Raw genomic sequence first — 13,484 nt, 5'->3', positions numbered from 1 at the left:
TGTCTTGGGTCTTCCTCAGGGTGTCCTGGGTCTTCCTCAGGGTGTCCTGAGTCTTCCTCTGGGTGTCCTGGGTCTTCCTCTGGGTGTCCTGGGTCTTCCTCAGGGTGTCCTGGGTCTTCCTCAGGGTGTCCTGGGTCTTCCTCAGGGTGTCCTGGGTCTTCCAAATAAAAAAAGGCTTCATAAATCACAACATAAACATTTATTAGAAAAATACCAGTTTCTTGAGAAATTAGATGAGATAAAAATAGAGCTGAATTACGATTGTTTTTCCTTTAATTTCAGATTCCCTGTGAGATCAACACTGTCCAGTTTTACTGATATCAACACGCAGAAACAAAACTCATCTGTGACGTTTCACAAATATAAAACATGCAGACGGATGTTAACAGAAACTGCTTTAAAATAAGATTATTGGCTACAATAAATCATCACTGACAAGAAGTTTAACGCTCAAAGGCTCAGCTTATCGTTTCTAAGAATCGGGGAAGAGTCGATGTATTTTAGGGGTTAATAACGGTCATAATGTGGTCTCTGGTGATGGGAGTTGTATCCTGGAGGTCCTGACTGATACCCGCTCCCATGACCCCAGTGCCGGTCTCTGTCAGGCCAGGGCTGCTGCCCACGGTGGTCCCCTCTCCAGCTGCGCTCCCCTCCCCACCCCCGGCCTCGAGGTCCGCGCCGGTCCTGGTACCTGGAGGGAAGCAAGGATAAAATAAAGTCTTAAAGTGAACACACAGAAAAAGAAAAAGAAACCTACCAGCGGTTCGAAGTACTGAGATGTTTGAAATTAAAGAACAAAACCAAAACATTTAAGATCCACAGCAGCGATCTCTTGGTTCTGTTTGGAGCCAAACGATCCGGTGTTGAGACGTGTTCCCCTGAGAAAACCGGTCCAAGTTTATTACACTTCCAGCCAGCAGCTAACATGTACAAATTCAGACAGAAGAATAAAAATCTGCAGATGTTCACCGTGAGGGAGCGAGTCAGATTTCTGTGACAGGAAATTATATCACTGGATTTTCTTACTGAACAGAAGAGAAAAGATCTTTAGTGATGATTAACATCAACAAGTTTCTTCTGCTAAAAACAGACAAATCTTTGCTCTGAGCATCCTAAAATATTATTACTTAAAACACATTTAAAGGGAAAACTGAACAAACATTTAAGACTTTTTATATTTATTTTAGACCTATGTGGATTAAAAATAATGAATTACTGAAAAGATTTCATTCAGAAACGCACAACTGGACTCTTTCACAAGTTTTGTTCCAGCGTAAAAACATCTGAACCCTCAGACAAAACCCTGATAAAACGCATTAAAACTAAAAATATAAAATGTTGATGGAAGAAAAAACAAATATAAACCTTTAAGATGTAAGTAAAATGATGTTTAAGACCAAAAAAAGGAAAAACTGGACGCTGCAGAAACAGATCTTGATGGGAACGTCTCTAAACAACACGGAGCCGGACATGAGTTCACAGAAAGCAAAGTTTGAGTCTCTGGATTTATTTATTTATCATTTAGAAACAACAACTTTGTTTATGATCTTTTCAGGCCTGTAGATATTTGGGTAGCAACAGTATTTGCGTTCATTTTGTTCTTCTTTTATGTTTAAACCACATAATATTTGTAGTTCTCATCTTGTTTTGGACTCATACTTAAGCCACTTTGCTGTTGTTTTGATTATTATTGTGTTCACTTTGACCTCTAAACTCAAAATGTTGACTCCAACTGAATGTATTCATTCAGTAGATCCTTAATCCTTAATTTAAACCACATTGAAGCGCCTCTGCAACGAACCAGCCTGACTTTGAGCCTTCTTTTGTTACCGGTTGTCTCTGCCTCTCTGGTTCCCCCCTCGGCTCCTCCAGTCCTCCACGACGGGTGGGGGGTCAGCAGGTCGGCTCAGGTACTGCTGGTACTCCTCATCCTCCGAAGAAAACCTGTGAGCAAACAGATCCTCGTAGCTCTTCGGGTTTTCTGACGTCTCGGCCATGATTCTGAGAGGAAAAGTCAGAAAAGCATCAAGCTACTTCTAGCTGCTGCTGCTAACCCATAAAAATACTTTTTTAAACTTATTTACAGACAGTTTCCTGTTTCCGGGATAAAACATACTCATTACAATTAAAAACGACAAACAAAACTATAACAAATGCATTTAGATCATGAGATTTAAGAACAAACCTTTAAACGACGGGAATGTTGTCAGTTTTAGCAACGGCGCTGCAGAGCATCTCTGAAATGTTTCCTCCTGGAACACGCAAATGCGATTTTCAGTTCCGGGGGCGTGCGCACCTGTCTGTAATTAATTTTTGTTACTCCACGGTTATTTAAAAATCGCTTATTTGGACATTTCATGTAAGCTGAGTTAAAGAGACACATTTAGAGTAAAATAAAAGCTAATTTGTGGTTTTGTTAACTGCAGCGGCGATTTAGTCTAATTTGTGTTAAGCTTCTGAAAATCAACGCAGCCGCTTAAAACATGTAAGTGTACTTTAGTTGGGAAAATATATAACGGTCATATATTTTGTTAATTTGTTTCTGGCTCTGAGATGGTGCGGTTTCACGCAGAAACCGCATGTTTCTGTAAAGAGTGGGCGGCTGCGGTGGACGGAGCGGGTGGAAGCCGCTCCGTGTCGCTGCTGCTGCCCGTCACATGAAACACGATCCGGCCGGGGAGCCAGAAAGAAACTCCGCGCAGCGACGAAGCGGGGACATGCAAACTTAATTCAGTCGCGCCGAATGTCGGAGGACACCGAGGAAAAAACATCCCGACGCTGGATTTGAACGCACGCGCGCGAGAACAGGAAAAGCGAGCGGGGAGAGGAAAAAAACTTCCTGAATTGAACGGGGTTCTGCTGGAGCGAGCCTGACAGCCCGGCGAATCGAGTTTTCCGAAGTGCTCTCACATTTCACTTGCCTCTCAGCAGCAGGAGGACTTGCTCGGACCTGGCAGAGGGGGTTATGAACTCTACAGACCACTGACAGCTTGAGGACTTTTAACTAATAAAATATAATCCTCCTGAGCAGTAAATACAGATTATTAAAAGGAGTTGTACCTGAAGTCCGCGGCAATGGGGTGAGTAAACCCGGGGAGCGCCTCTCATCACCAGCAGACTCAAATATGTCTGTTGGCTAAAATACAACAAAATTTCTGTTTCATTCTCCTGACAAGCTCTGGGTAAATGTAACTGTATTATCGCTGATCATAGGTGCGTGTCCGTGCGCGTGAAAGACCCTGGCACTGAGATTACCTCGCTGAAGTTGGCCTCTGATTTCAGTTTGGAAAAGGGCTATTCCACCTTTTTTTTAATTTTATTTTAACCTCCAAATCAAAATCTGCAACGTTTCGATTGTTTGAACCTGGACTAAATGATTCTACACTGAAAACAGACTCTTTAAAACTTATTGCATTTGTGCAATTAATAAAAGATCAGTTTATATGCTCGTTTTACTCTCTGGAAGTGGTTTAGTTAAAAATAAACAACACTGTTTAAACTAAGACTACTTTATTCTATATTTGTTATAAAATTGATCACTGAAAGCTTTATTGTGTTTATTAAAGTTAAAGTTTTTTTGTTTTTAACATCTGATCCAGTTTAAAAATGTCAACTCTTAGATTGTTCAAATCTGGACTAAATTAATTCTGTGCTAAAAGCAGATTATTTAAAACACAGTTTCGTAGTTTTCTAACTTAGGTGGTCCAGATGCAAAAAAAAACCCCATAAAAACAGAAATTGTTCTTTTTTTTTAGCTTCCACAAATACAATACAGAGGTCACGATTCAAAAACTACATTTCAGAGTTTCTGATATATATAATAATTTAGTCCAGTTTAAAAGAGTTTAAGTGTTGTAGTTTTTGAACTGGAGCTGACCCTAAATTAATTTTTAAAAAATCTGTGGAATATCCCTTTATTGAGGTGAAATCGGAAGCCAACTTCAGCGTCGTTCTTGCTGGGCTGTTTTTTTATTTTAATTCTGACTTTAAATGTAATTTATGAGCAGATTTTTCAGTGTTTTTCTGTGTAAATGTGGCTCTGAGGGTTCTGATGGAAGTGTCGGAGTCAACACTGCCCACTAATAAGGAGAGATGGCACTTGTGGGAGTGTGTGTGTGTGTGTGTTTCCACAGGGCTCTAGGTAGTGGTGTGTACTCCCACTGTGCTTTACAGGGAACAGTACATTATTTTGCCTCCACAGTTTGCTGTGCTGAGTGTTGACTGTGTGGCTCAGTGCCACAGTTATGCAATCAGCAGCTCACTTCAGATTCATACACAACTGAGTTTCCTTCACACACTCCGTTTTATTCGGGTTAATCACAGGTACTTTCTCTCAGACACTTATTCTGATTAATTTATGCAAACAAACTCGATTTATCTTGAACCATGAGGCCTTGATGGTCACAGATGACACTGAAAGTGAGGAGAATGGATTGTTTTTTTCTGCACTTTATTCTTGGGTGTGAAACCAGTTTTGTTCTCTCCTGAGTTTGACTCAGTCAGCGAACCGGTTTGAAGGAGTTGTCGTGTCATGAAACCGGTCCGGAGGACCAGCAGCAGCAGGCAGCCGGGCCAAGACAGGAGGTCACACCTACCGACAGAGAAACAGAAACAAGTTGTTTTATTTTTCCAGCTCTGCGGTTTCAGTCGGAGACAACCGGTTGTATGGGTTGACAGCTGGAGACGTTCTGGAAGGAGGAACGGATCGTCTCCTTGGCTGCGTCTGCGCCGAGCCTCAGTCTGGGCTCAGAGAGGACTGTTTTCTCTGAGATCGGTGCAAATATTAAACATTTTAAAGACCCCGGTGCAAGTCTGGACAACATGGAGAGATGTTAAAGCTGCTGTTGGTTTGTTTCAGCAGAACTCCAAAAAATAATGTTTTAAAATCCTAAATGATGAGATAAATGCTCCGTTTCTGAATCTGGTGAGAAATGACAGAGAAACGTCTGTTTCAGTCAAACCTTAAACTATTTTAGCCTCAATCTGATGAGCTATCTGTTAACGCTCAGAGAAAGACTCTCAGCTACTACCACCCTGGATTCTTGCATCCATTTTAGCTGCTCCTGAGGTCAGCTGGCTGTGGCGGCCATCTTGAATGGGGTTGGTTCCTAATGGGAACCAGTTGCAGATTACTTCCTGAAAGTTTGATTCAGATCCATCCAGTGGTTCAGGAGTTATTTTGCTAACAGACAATCCTGTCAGATTGTTGTAAATGACTCTCAGCTACTACCACATCAGATTGTGGCTCAGTTTCTGTAAGGCTGCCTGAGTTGAAGCCATTTCTGTGTTTGCTAAGGTTTATCAGCTGTGGCGGCCATCTTGAATGTGGTGGACTCAAGGTTGTGGAGGTTTCCTCAGAGCTTCTGTCCACTGGTTCATGACAGATTTTGCTAACAGGCGTAGAAAGGTGAGCGGTTTACCTCAGGATGAGGTCAACGTTTCGTTCTGTTTGCTTTGAAACGAGGAACGGTGGAGACTCTGATCCTGGTGAGGTTCTGACTCGACCCGGAGCTCAAACCTTCATCAGTGAAGCTCCTCAGAGGATTTTCATCCCAGATTTGGGACAAATTAAACCAACTTCCTGGACGACTTTCCTTCCTGCCAAACGCAGATGTGATCAATGCTGCAGACTTTGTATTCTCTGAGGAAACATCACAACGAATATTCATCTTTCTGCAAAGAAAGTTCTTTTTTTATTTTAAATGTTTGTTTCTTTTTGAAAACAGAATCGTTCCAGAAAAGTTTTCTGTCTGGTCTGAACTCCGGGTTGTGCAACATGTTTGATTCTGATAAAACTGCTGATGTCCTGCTGTAAAGGATCCGAGCTGATAAGGTGTGTGTGTGTGTGTGTGTGTGTGTGTGTGTTCAGGTCACTGTCGGTCCTCTTTCTCTTTGACTCCTAAACAAAGTTGTAGATTATTCACCAGTCGTAAAACTCACCCACATAAGTTAACGGCTGTAGTTTTCAAATCAAACTAAGACGCAGTTTTCAACACAAAGTTCTTTTTCCGCAGATAAAAACAAAAGAAAACTGCTGTAAACGTGATAATTTAGGAGCACAATAAGCTGCAAAAGCATTAAAAAGACTGAGGAAACAGTAAAATTTATATAATAAAATCATCTCAGCTCTATAAGAATAAAAGTAACAAAAGCAAAACTCTAATATGTGGAAGCAGTTCATATAAATCAGATAATTCAATAAAAAGTCAATAAATGGATGAAAGACTTGGTGAAAACTTGAGGTAAAATGTTATTTTTGTTTGTTTAAATTTACTGTAACGTGTTGGAGTGGTTGGACAGGATGTCCCAGCATGCCTTGCTCTCCGTTCCTGTGTTGATTGGTCTGAAACTCCTCGTTGAAGCGTGAGGAAGGTCGTCTGCTCCGACCTCCTCTGAAGCACGGCGGTGGTTTGTTAAATCTTAATAATGAGGGTGAAACTCAGTTTTTTTGTTTTTTGTTCAGCAGCAAGCAGAAAGAAAGGCATGAATTAGACTTCAGGAGCCATTTTGCAGCTCCAGCTCTGCGTTTGTGGAACCAGTCCAACAGAAGCTGTGAAGCCGTGTGTTTCCAGGCCAGGACACAATCAGCATATTGCTATTTAAAGTAAGCCTCCAACACAGGCAGAGATGATAATCTCCTGCCTGAACAGAGGACCACAGCTGAAGGCTTAGCGCTCGTTGATTAGGCTGCGGCTCCTTCGGCTGCTTTAAGCCTCCTCGGAGCTCCGTCTCCGGTCTGGAGGAGAACCTCCAGGCCCGAGGACCGGGAGCGGGGATTGAAGTCGTCCTCAGCAGATGGTTGAAGCCCAGGAGGCCATCTGCTGCGGGATGAAGCCGGACTCTCGGGGAACCTGCGGGATGTTGGCCCGCTGCCTCTGTTACATGATGAGCTGCTGGCTCCGGTTCTGAAGGTCCGGTAGAAACATGAATGAAAGTAGAATAATTTCACAGCACAGTTACTGTAAATTGTGTCTTTTTGCACCTTAAATGTGATTTAACTGTTTGAGTTCAGTGTTCCTGAAGAGGTTTATTATGAAATGAGGGGAAAAAGCTACTAATAATTTTTCGTAATGAATCATTTAACAGTTTCCTGATTAACCTCAGATCTTAACCAGCCATCTGTAGATTCAGCTACAATCTGAGAAAAGACTGAAGCTCAGCTGGAGGATCGGCTTTAATATGATGGTTAAAAACAAACAAAACGTTTAATAAATTTATCAACAGTTTAAAATCTGATCCTTTAAGATTCCATTTCTAACCAGGAAGTTTGACTTCACTTGTTTAAAAGGACAGAAAGCAGTTTGTTTGTCTGTTAGCAAAGATAACAAAAATGGCTCCAAGTTGGTCAGTTTTACAGAAACTGAGCTGAAGTTCAGCGTGGTAGTAGCTGAGAGTCATCTTCCATTTATCCTCCTGGATTTACTCTTTTATCAAATCAAAATCATTTTAAGTGAATAAATTACAACTTGTCCCATCTGATAAAACCTCCTTCATGCTGTTGATGCTGTTCAGTACAGTTCCGTATAATGAAGAAGAAATATCTTTTAGAAACTTTTAAATTAATGATAATAGTGAAACCTTCCTTCGGTCCTTGTTAGGATGAGGCAGGATGCAGATGAAATCCTGAAGTTTGGGTCATTTCACGAAGGCTGTGAAAGCTCGGGTGGTTTTACAGTAATGGTCTCTCTGCAGCAACAGAGCCTCAGTTCAGATATGAATTTATTCTTGGCTGTTTCTTTGTTTACTGTTGGTCCTGGAAACTGATCTGCAGATCTTCTGTCCTCGGAGCAGAAAAGCTCTCCTGTCGTGTCCAGGTGTTGCTGTCAGCAGCAGCAGGGAAGGTGAGGAAGGTGAGGAAGGATAAATGGTCTCACCTCCAGCCTTCCTCAGCAAACTGCACCCAGAATAACGAGGCTTTTGTCTCTGAAGTCTCCCTGAGTGGACGGAAACACAAAGTCCTTGTGTTTTTTTTAGAGCACACAGACTGAAGCCCATTATCCGGCCGTGTAAAATGACTGCAGGTGACGGAGGAATGCTTCTGGTTTCAGCTTGAAAGTCTTCTTCAGTTTGTATCGCATCCCTAAAACTAAAGTGCTGCATTTAACAGGTTTGTGTTGTTGCCTCCAGATGTTTGAAAATGGAGGAGATGTCCTCCTCATTCAGCTGAGGACCTCATGGAGTCCCACTGGGACGGAGACGAATGAGGAGATCCTCTCCTGGAAACAGACTCATTCATATTCTTGCCCTGTTGGGTCTGCAGCTGGAAACACACCTCCTCCAAACATGGTGTCCAACTCTTTGTCTGAGCCGTTTACTGAAAGACCTGGGACATACGACAAGTCCCTCTGATGGACGGAAACTGGTTCTGATGTTCAGGAAGAACCCAGGAACCACCAAGACTCAATTCTGCCACCAATGTCCCTGTCCATTAGTGTCCCTGTCCATTAGTGTCCACCATGGTGTTGGTACAAAGTGGATGGAAGGAGGAGGAGGACTACCTCCAAACTTTTCATCTTCACCTCAAACCAGCAGCTGGACGGTTGGAACTTGGACACAGTTGGGTCCAACAGGACAATGATCCCAAACACACGTCAGTCTTCCGAAGCTGCGACCTCGACCTGACGGATAATTCGCGGACTCTGATTGAAGCCGGATCTGAAACCAGGAAACCAACCAGTTTAAATTAACTCTGAGGAGGAAGAGGAGGAGGAAGAGTGGTCAGATATCAGCCGGGAGCTTCATGGAGACATTTGTTGAGGGACATCGGACCAAATATTCATGAGGTGTTTGGATATATTTCAAAACACAATAAATTCAAACTTGTGATTGTTTGTTGGATCATTCGTCCCTGACAAAACGAATAAATAAATCTATAAAAGCTTCAGATTCAGACCTTCTTGACTAAAAATACAGTTTAGGTTCCTGGTTTTGGTTGATTTTCAGGAACTTCTTCCTGTTGTTGATCAGATAAAGTTTAAAACCTGCAGTTTGTGTCTAAAGCTGCAGACTCAGTTTCTGACTGACATGTTTGTTGGAGAATTAGCCTGCTGTGTTTTCTTAAACTCAGGAATCTGAACGAAGCAGTTTTTTCTCATACCGAGACGTTTTTCTTTCTTTTATTTGTAAAAGACGCCACAAAACCAGAAATACCTGCAGGTCAGTGCGGTGAAATGAGTTCAAAGTGTGGCTCTATCTTTGTAAAAGGCTGGAAATGTTAGGAAATTCCACTTTATTCTCTCTTTTAGAGTTGGTAGTGTTTAAACAAATCAAAAGTAACAGTTTTACTTTAAATAATGAAGAAATTGTGTAACTCCCTCCGTGTTATCTGAATGGATTTTAACGAAACGCTCAAAGAATCACTGGATGAACGACTGCAACCTGATTCAAGATGGCTGCCACAGCTAACTGACACACGAAGGGCTACAAGTCAGTCAGTCTGACAGATATTGAGTCATCCTCTGATCTGTTTAGATGTTTGATACGATAGTCGGCGGGCGATATGCATTCCTTCAGTTGTGTTTGTGTGTCTGCAGACAGTTCAGACCTGCCCCCCCCTGAGAGAAACACACACCTGTAAATTATTCAGAGCAGCAGATGGGGACAGACGGGACTCAGCAGGAGCAGAATGTTTGTTTGTTTGACTTTTAGTGAATTAAAATCAATCAACTTAATGCCTTTTTTATCTGTGAAAAGCAGATTTCACCAACAGTTGTGTAAGAGCATCCATGTGTTCACTGTTGGCCATTCACTTGTCTTCTGCTGCCAGGCTGACACACACACACGCAGCAAAGGTCAGCGTGTGTGTGTGTGTGTGCTCAGAGAGCGACAGCAGTGATCTGTATAATGGGTTTTGTTTTTATTTTTTCCCCTCAAAGCAGATAAAGATGGAGATTAGGCTTAAAGGGGACAGCAAATTTATTAGGCTTTCATTTGTCTGAGAACTCTAATCCGGATGGAAGTCGAAGCTTTATTAGCTCATGAATATTTGCAGCATGTTGACCTGTCTGTCTGGGATTATTAAAACATGAACGCCCTGCAGACAGCGACGGTCTGAACCCACAGGAGTTTGTATTTTCTAATCACACGCAGCTCTGAAATATAGAACCTCTGTTTGGGTTGGATGGCTGCATCCATTAAGACAGGGGGGACCAATCCTGGTCCTCAGGGCCTCCATCCTGCAGGTTTTCCTTGTTCCTCTGCTCCAACACACTTCTGACCCACTTCTGACCCATGCAGCAACTAAATCTGTGTTTTCCTGCATTTATTTCATAAAGTGTTGGATTCCACACCATGCAGTGTGCTCTGTCACATTAAATGTTTTACTTCGAGTAACCGAAGCACTTCCTGTTGACTGTCCAGGTGTTGAAGCAGATGCTGCTTGTATGAAGTGCAGAGAAAGCACAGCTTAACCTGATCGTGGAGTTTAATGCCTGATTTGAATTGAGCTGCGTTTTAAGATTTCTCCTGCCCTGAGATGTGGGGGCCGAACCGTACCTGTGATCATCCAGAAGATTAAATCCGGATAGGAAACAAACAAAAGTGGTTGAATGTGGGCAGGAGAACAGATCTGTGGCAGCAACCTCCCAAAACAAGATGGTTTTACAAACTGCGAAGGTACGATGTGACAGAGGGAGGAACACGGCTGTAGCCTGACTTCATGCTCTGCAGCTGCAGGAGGGAAACGGGGATCTGGTGTCTGAACGGCTGAAGTCTGGTAATTAGGCGTGGCGGCCATTTTGCACCTTACTGATACGAAACTGTCCTGATTTGGTGACGGGATGAATTGACTGACATCCAACAGCTCTGCAGCAAATCACAGCCTCAGTTCATGGATGGCGGCCGCACTGAAATGTGCAAATGTTAAATTCACAACTGGCAACCGTTTCGTACCTTACCGGTGGAGGGTTGAACTGCCTTTTGTCAACCTTGGATTGACTCAAATTTTACTTCTTAGCTTCCATATTTGTTACAAATAGACATTTTTCAGAAGAGATTCAAGAAGAGAGTCTAAGATTGTAAGTTTCTTTTAATTATAAATGCTCCTAAAAGGAGAAATCTAACTTTTCATCCACATGAAACCAACTTTCACTCCTTCAGCTCGACTTCAGACGTTCCTGTGTGTAAAACATTATTAGGTGAGGTTTCAGGATAAACCAGTAAAATGTTCAAAGATGATTTCAGGAGTTTTTTCACACAGATGCTGAGCTTCTTAAAGTGTCTTCTCTGCACTTTATTTTCCCGACATGTCCCTTTTTCAGGTTTCTGCTGACTCGTCTCATCCTGCCTCCATCTAATTGTTTCCAGCAGAGCTCTTCAGGCCGTTACCTGGCCTCACCTTCAGAAGCGACAGCTGTCAGTGGGCTCAGATCTGACGTTAGGAAGGTTTTATATTCTGAGCTGCTCGACTTCCCCCTCAAACTAAATGTTAGGAATAAAGCTGATTAATGAAGAGAAGTATGAAGCCAGCAGCTGGATCCAGACTGTAATAACATGACACTGGTGCAGAAATGGTTGGATTATTTTATTTGATTGTTTCTCGACGAGTAGCCGCCTGTCTGGAGAGCCTTGTTGGCAGGAAAGCAGACTTCGTGCACACTTTCTAACACGTAGGAGCAGAAATGTGTCACTGACACCTCGGAGAGGGACGGTGTTGATGTGCTAATGGCTGCGGGTCTCCTCCAGGATTTACCGTACAGGTTTCTGTTACATTATCACCTGCAGCTTGTCCCGGGACTCTGAGACACCGAGGTGTTAGGAGGCTGTTGGCTAAGAGTTGATCGTAACTTTGTCCCCCCCCCTGTCTCTGTCCTCGTCTCTGCAGGGAGCAGCCGATCTACACCACCAGGGCCCACGTCTTCCAGATCGATCCCACCACCAAGAAGAACTGGGTTCCTGCCAGCAAGCAGGCCGTCACCGTCTCCTATTTCTACGACAGCTCCCGGAACAGCTACCGCATCATCAGCGTGGACGGAACCAAGGTGTGTGTTTCAGCTTAAAAACACGTCCCTGAAAAAGGCCAGCTAAAAGCCCAAAGGACCAAAACACGAGCCGAAACGGAAAAAGGCAAAAGAGCTGAAAGCTAAAGCTATTCAAAGACTAGCTAAAAGGTTTGTTAGAAGCTAGAAGTAGCAGAATGGTAGCTAAATACTAAAAGAAACATAAGACATAAATAGAGCCAGGATGCTGAAGCAGATTTTAAAGAAGTTTAACATTCAAACAATAAAAAATAAAATCCCTTTATGCTGATTTTATCCTGACACAAACCTGCAGCTGGGAACAAACATTTTGGCTAAAAGTATGAAGAGCATGTTCGTTTTATTCCACCGACCAGGTCTCCTCTGTCAGCGGGACAATTCTCAGATGTCCCCTGATTTTAGCAGATAATCAGGTGTGTGTGTGTGTGTGTGTGTGTGTGTGCGCGCTCAGATCCTGGCCAACAGTTGAACTCGTCTGCGGACACAAAGACGAGGTTATGTTAGAAGTGAGCCGAGGCGCTCGAGGAGCATGTTAATGTGAGCGTTCCTCCTCCTCTGCTCCGTTTCTCGGGGTTATTGAAGCTTCTTCGACAGAAACTATCCTGACTGAAAACCTGAACCTTATTTCTGTTCGCGCCTAAATGACTTTTAGGTCTGTGTTGATGGGCTCAGTGGTTTAAAACAGGACCTGAAAGAGTTGGGCTCCATCTCCTCCTCCTCAGATGAGTGGAAGAGTAGATTGTGTTTCCATGGCGATGCCGGAGGAGAAGGATGACAGCAGCATCACTCTGCCGACGCTGTGGAGCCAGAATGTTTTCCTGCCGTCTTAAATCAGACGGCTCACCTGCTGAGGCTCCAGTCGGAGTGGATTAGGATTACAGAGCTTTACTGCCGACAGCTGACTGAACGCAGGAAGTCACAGCCAACACTTCCTGTCGGCGTTTTCACCGAGACCGGGTTTGTCTGTGAGCAAAATATCTCCCCACCCATTGAACGGTAATCACCGGATTAACGTCAACAGCTGATTAACTCAAGATGGCCGCCACAGCTAATCGATCTAATGAAACACCAAAAAGGTCAGTTTGACAGTCGGCGTGGTTACAGCTGAGAGTCGTCCCCAACGTGCCGTCTGAGCACTGATGGATCCGACAAACTCTTTAAAATTAAACTACTTTCATGGTTTTCTTTTTTAACAATTAAAGTTTAAAAAGAGCAAATTTGAACAATTAATTCAGTGTATTTATTTATTTGTTGTTTTTACACCAACTCCTGGTGCAGACAAGTTGTCTCCTAACAGTTCATTTTAAATAATAATAATAATAATAACTAGAAAGTTCCTGGAGAAACTTTGACGGGGCCTGCCAAGGTGTGCGTCCGTGCTGAACCAAGATGGCTCCAAGAGCTGATCAGTTGCAGACAGGAATCATAAAGGGCTGGTCCTATACACGAGAGGAGTCCACCTCTGAAGTTTGACCTTTGTACTGGAAATGGTTGCAGAGTTAAAGCTGA

The 13,484-nt window shown here is 43.0% G+C and overlaps 2 protein-coding genes across 6 annotated transcripts in view; one reads left to right on the top strand and one right to left on the bottom strand.

The window, feature by feature from the left end:
• Positions 1 to 251: 251 nt before the first annotated feature.
• On the bottom strand, positions 252 to 3,218 carry ramac (RNA guanine-7 methyltransferase activating subunit). 3 transcript variants are annotated; one of them, XM_025002611.2, is made up of 4 exons: positions 3,061 to 3,205; positions 2,186 to 2,252; positions 1,831 to 2,001; positions 252 to 691 (listed from the first exon to the last, which is right to left on the bottom strand). In XM_025002611.2, exons 3-4 carry the CDS (start codon positions 1,995 to 1,997, stop codon positions 508 to 510), a joined length of 351 nt encoding a protein of 116 aa, XP_024858379.1. In that variant the 5' UTR covers positions 1,998 to 2,001; positions 2,186 to 2,252; positions 3,061 to 3,205; the 3' UTR covers positions 252 to 507. The 3 variants fall into 3 exon arrangements, with proteins under 3 accessions (XP_024858379.1, XP_024858380.1, XP_017295955.1); XM_025002612.2 differs by lacking the exon at positions 2,186 to 2,252 and having other exon boundaries at positions 3,061 to 3,218; XM_017440466.3 differs by lacking the exon at positions 3,061 to 3,205 and having other exon boundaries at positions 2,186 to 2,271.
• Positions 2,338 to 13,484, top strand: part of homer2 (homer scaffold protein 2) — a 26,946-nt gene continuing 15,799 nt past the window's right edge. The window contains exons 1-2 of one of the 3 annotated variants that reach the window (XM_037979803.1): positions 2,338 to 2,485; positions 11,822 to 11,978. In XM_037979803.1, coding sequence (XP_037835731.1) covers positions 2,484 to 2,485; positions 11,822 to 11,978 — 159 coding nt within the window. In that variant the 5' untranslated portion in view covers positions 2,338 to 2,483. Of the gene's footprint in view, positions 2,486 to 2,607; positions 3,081 to 11,821; positions 11,979 to 13,484 lie in introns of those variants that run through there. The other 2 variants (XM_037979802.1, XM_037979804.1) reach the window with 2 other exon arrangements.

The sequence above is a fragment of the Kryptolebias marmoratus genome, linkage group LG15 (genome assembly GCF_001649575.2).
Source record: "Kryptolebias marmoratus isolate JLee-2015 linkage group LG15, ASM164957v2, whole genome shotgun sequence".
In the NCBI taxonomy this organism is placed as follows: Eukaryota; Metazoa; Chordata; class Actinopteri; order Cyprinodontiformes; family Rivulidae; genus Kryptolebias; species Kryptolebias marmoratus.
Note: the sequence above shows the minus strand (reverse complement) of the source record. Positions and strands in the feature narration are given on the sequence as shown.

What these genes read in the sequence shown, in the direction of transcription:
- ramac (XM_025002612.2), bottom strand. Translation starts at nt 1,997, where the DNA reads ATGGCCGAGACGTCAGAAAACCCGAAGAGCTACGAGGATCTGTTTGCT. An exon ending in CAGAGAGGCAGAGACAACCG is followed by an intron (nt 692 to 1,830) that starts GTAACAAAAGAA and finishes GCTTCCCTCCAG; the next exon opens with GTACCAGGACCGGCGCGGAC.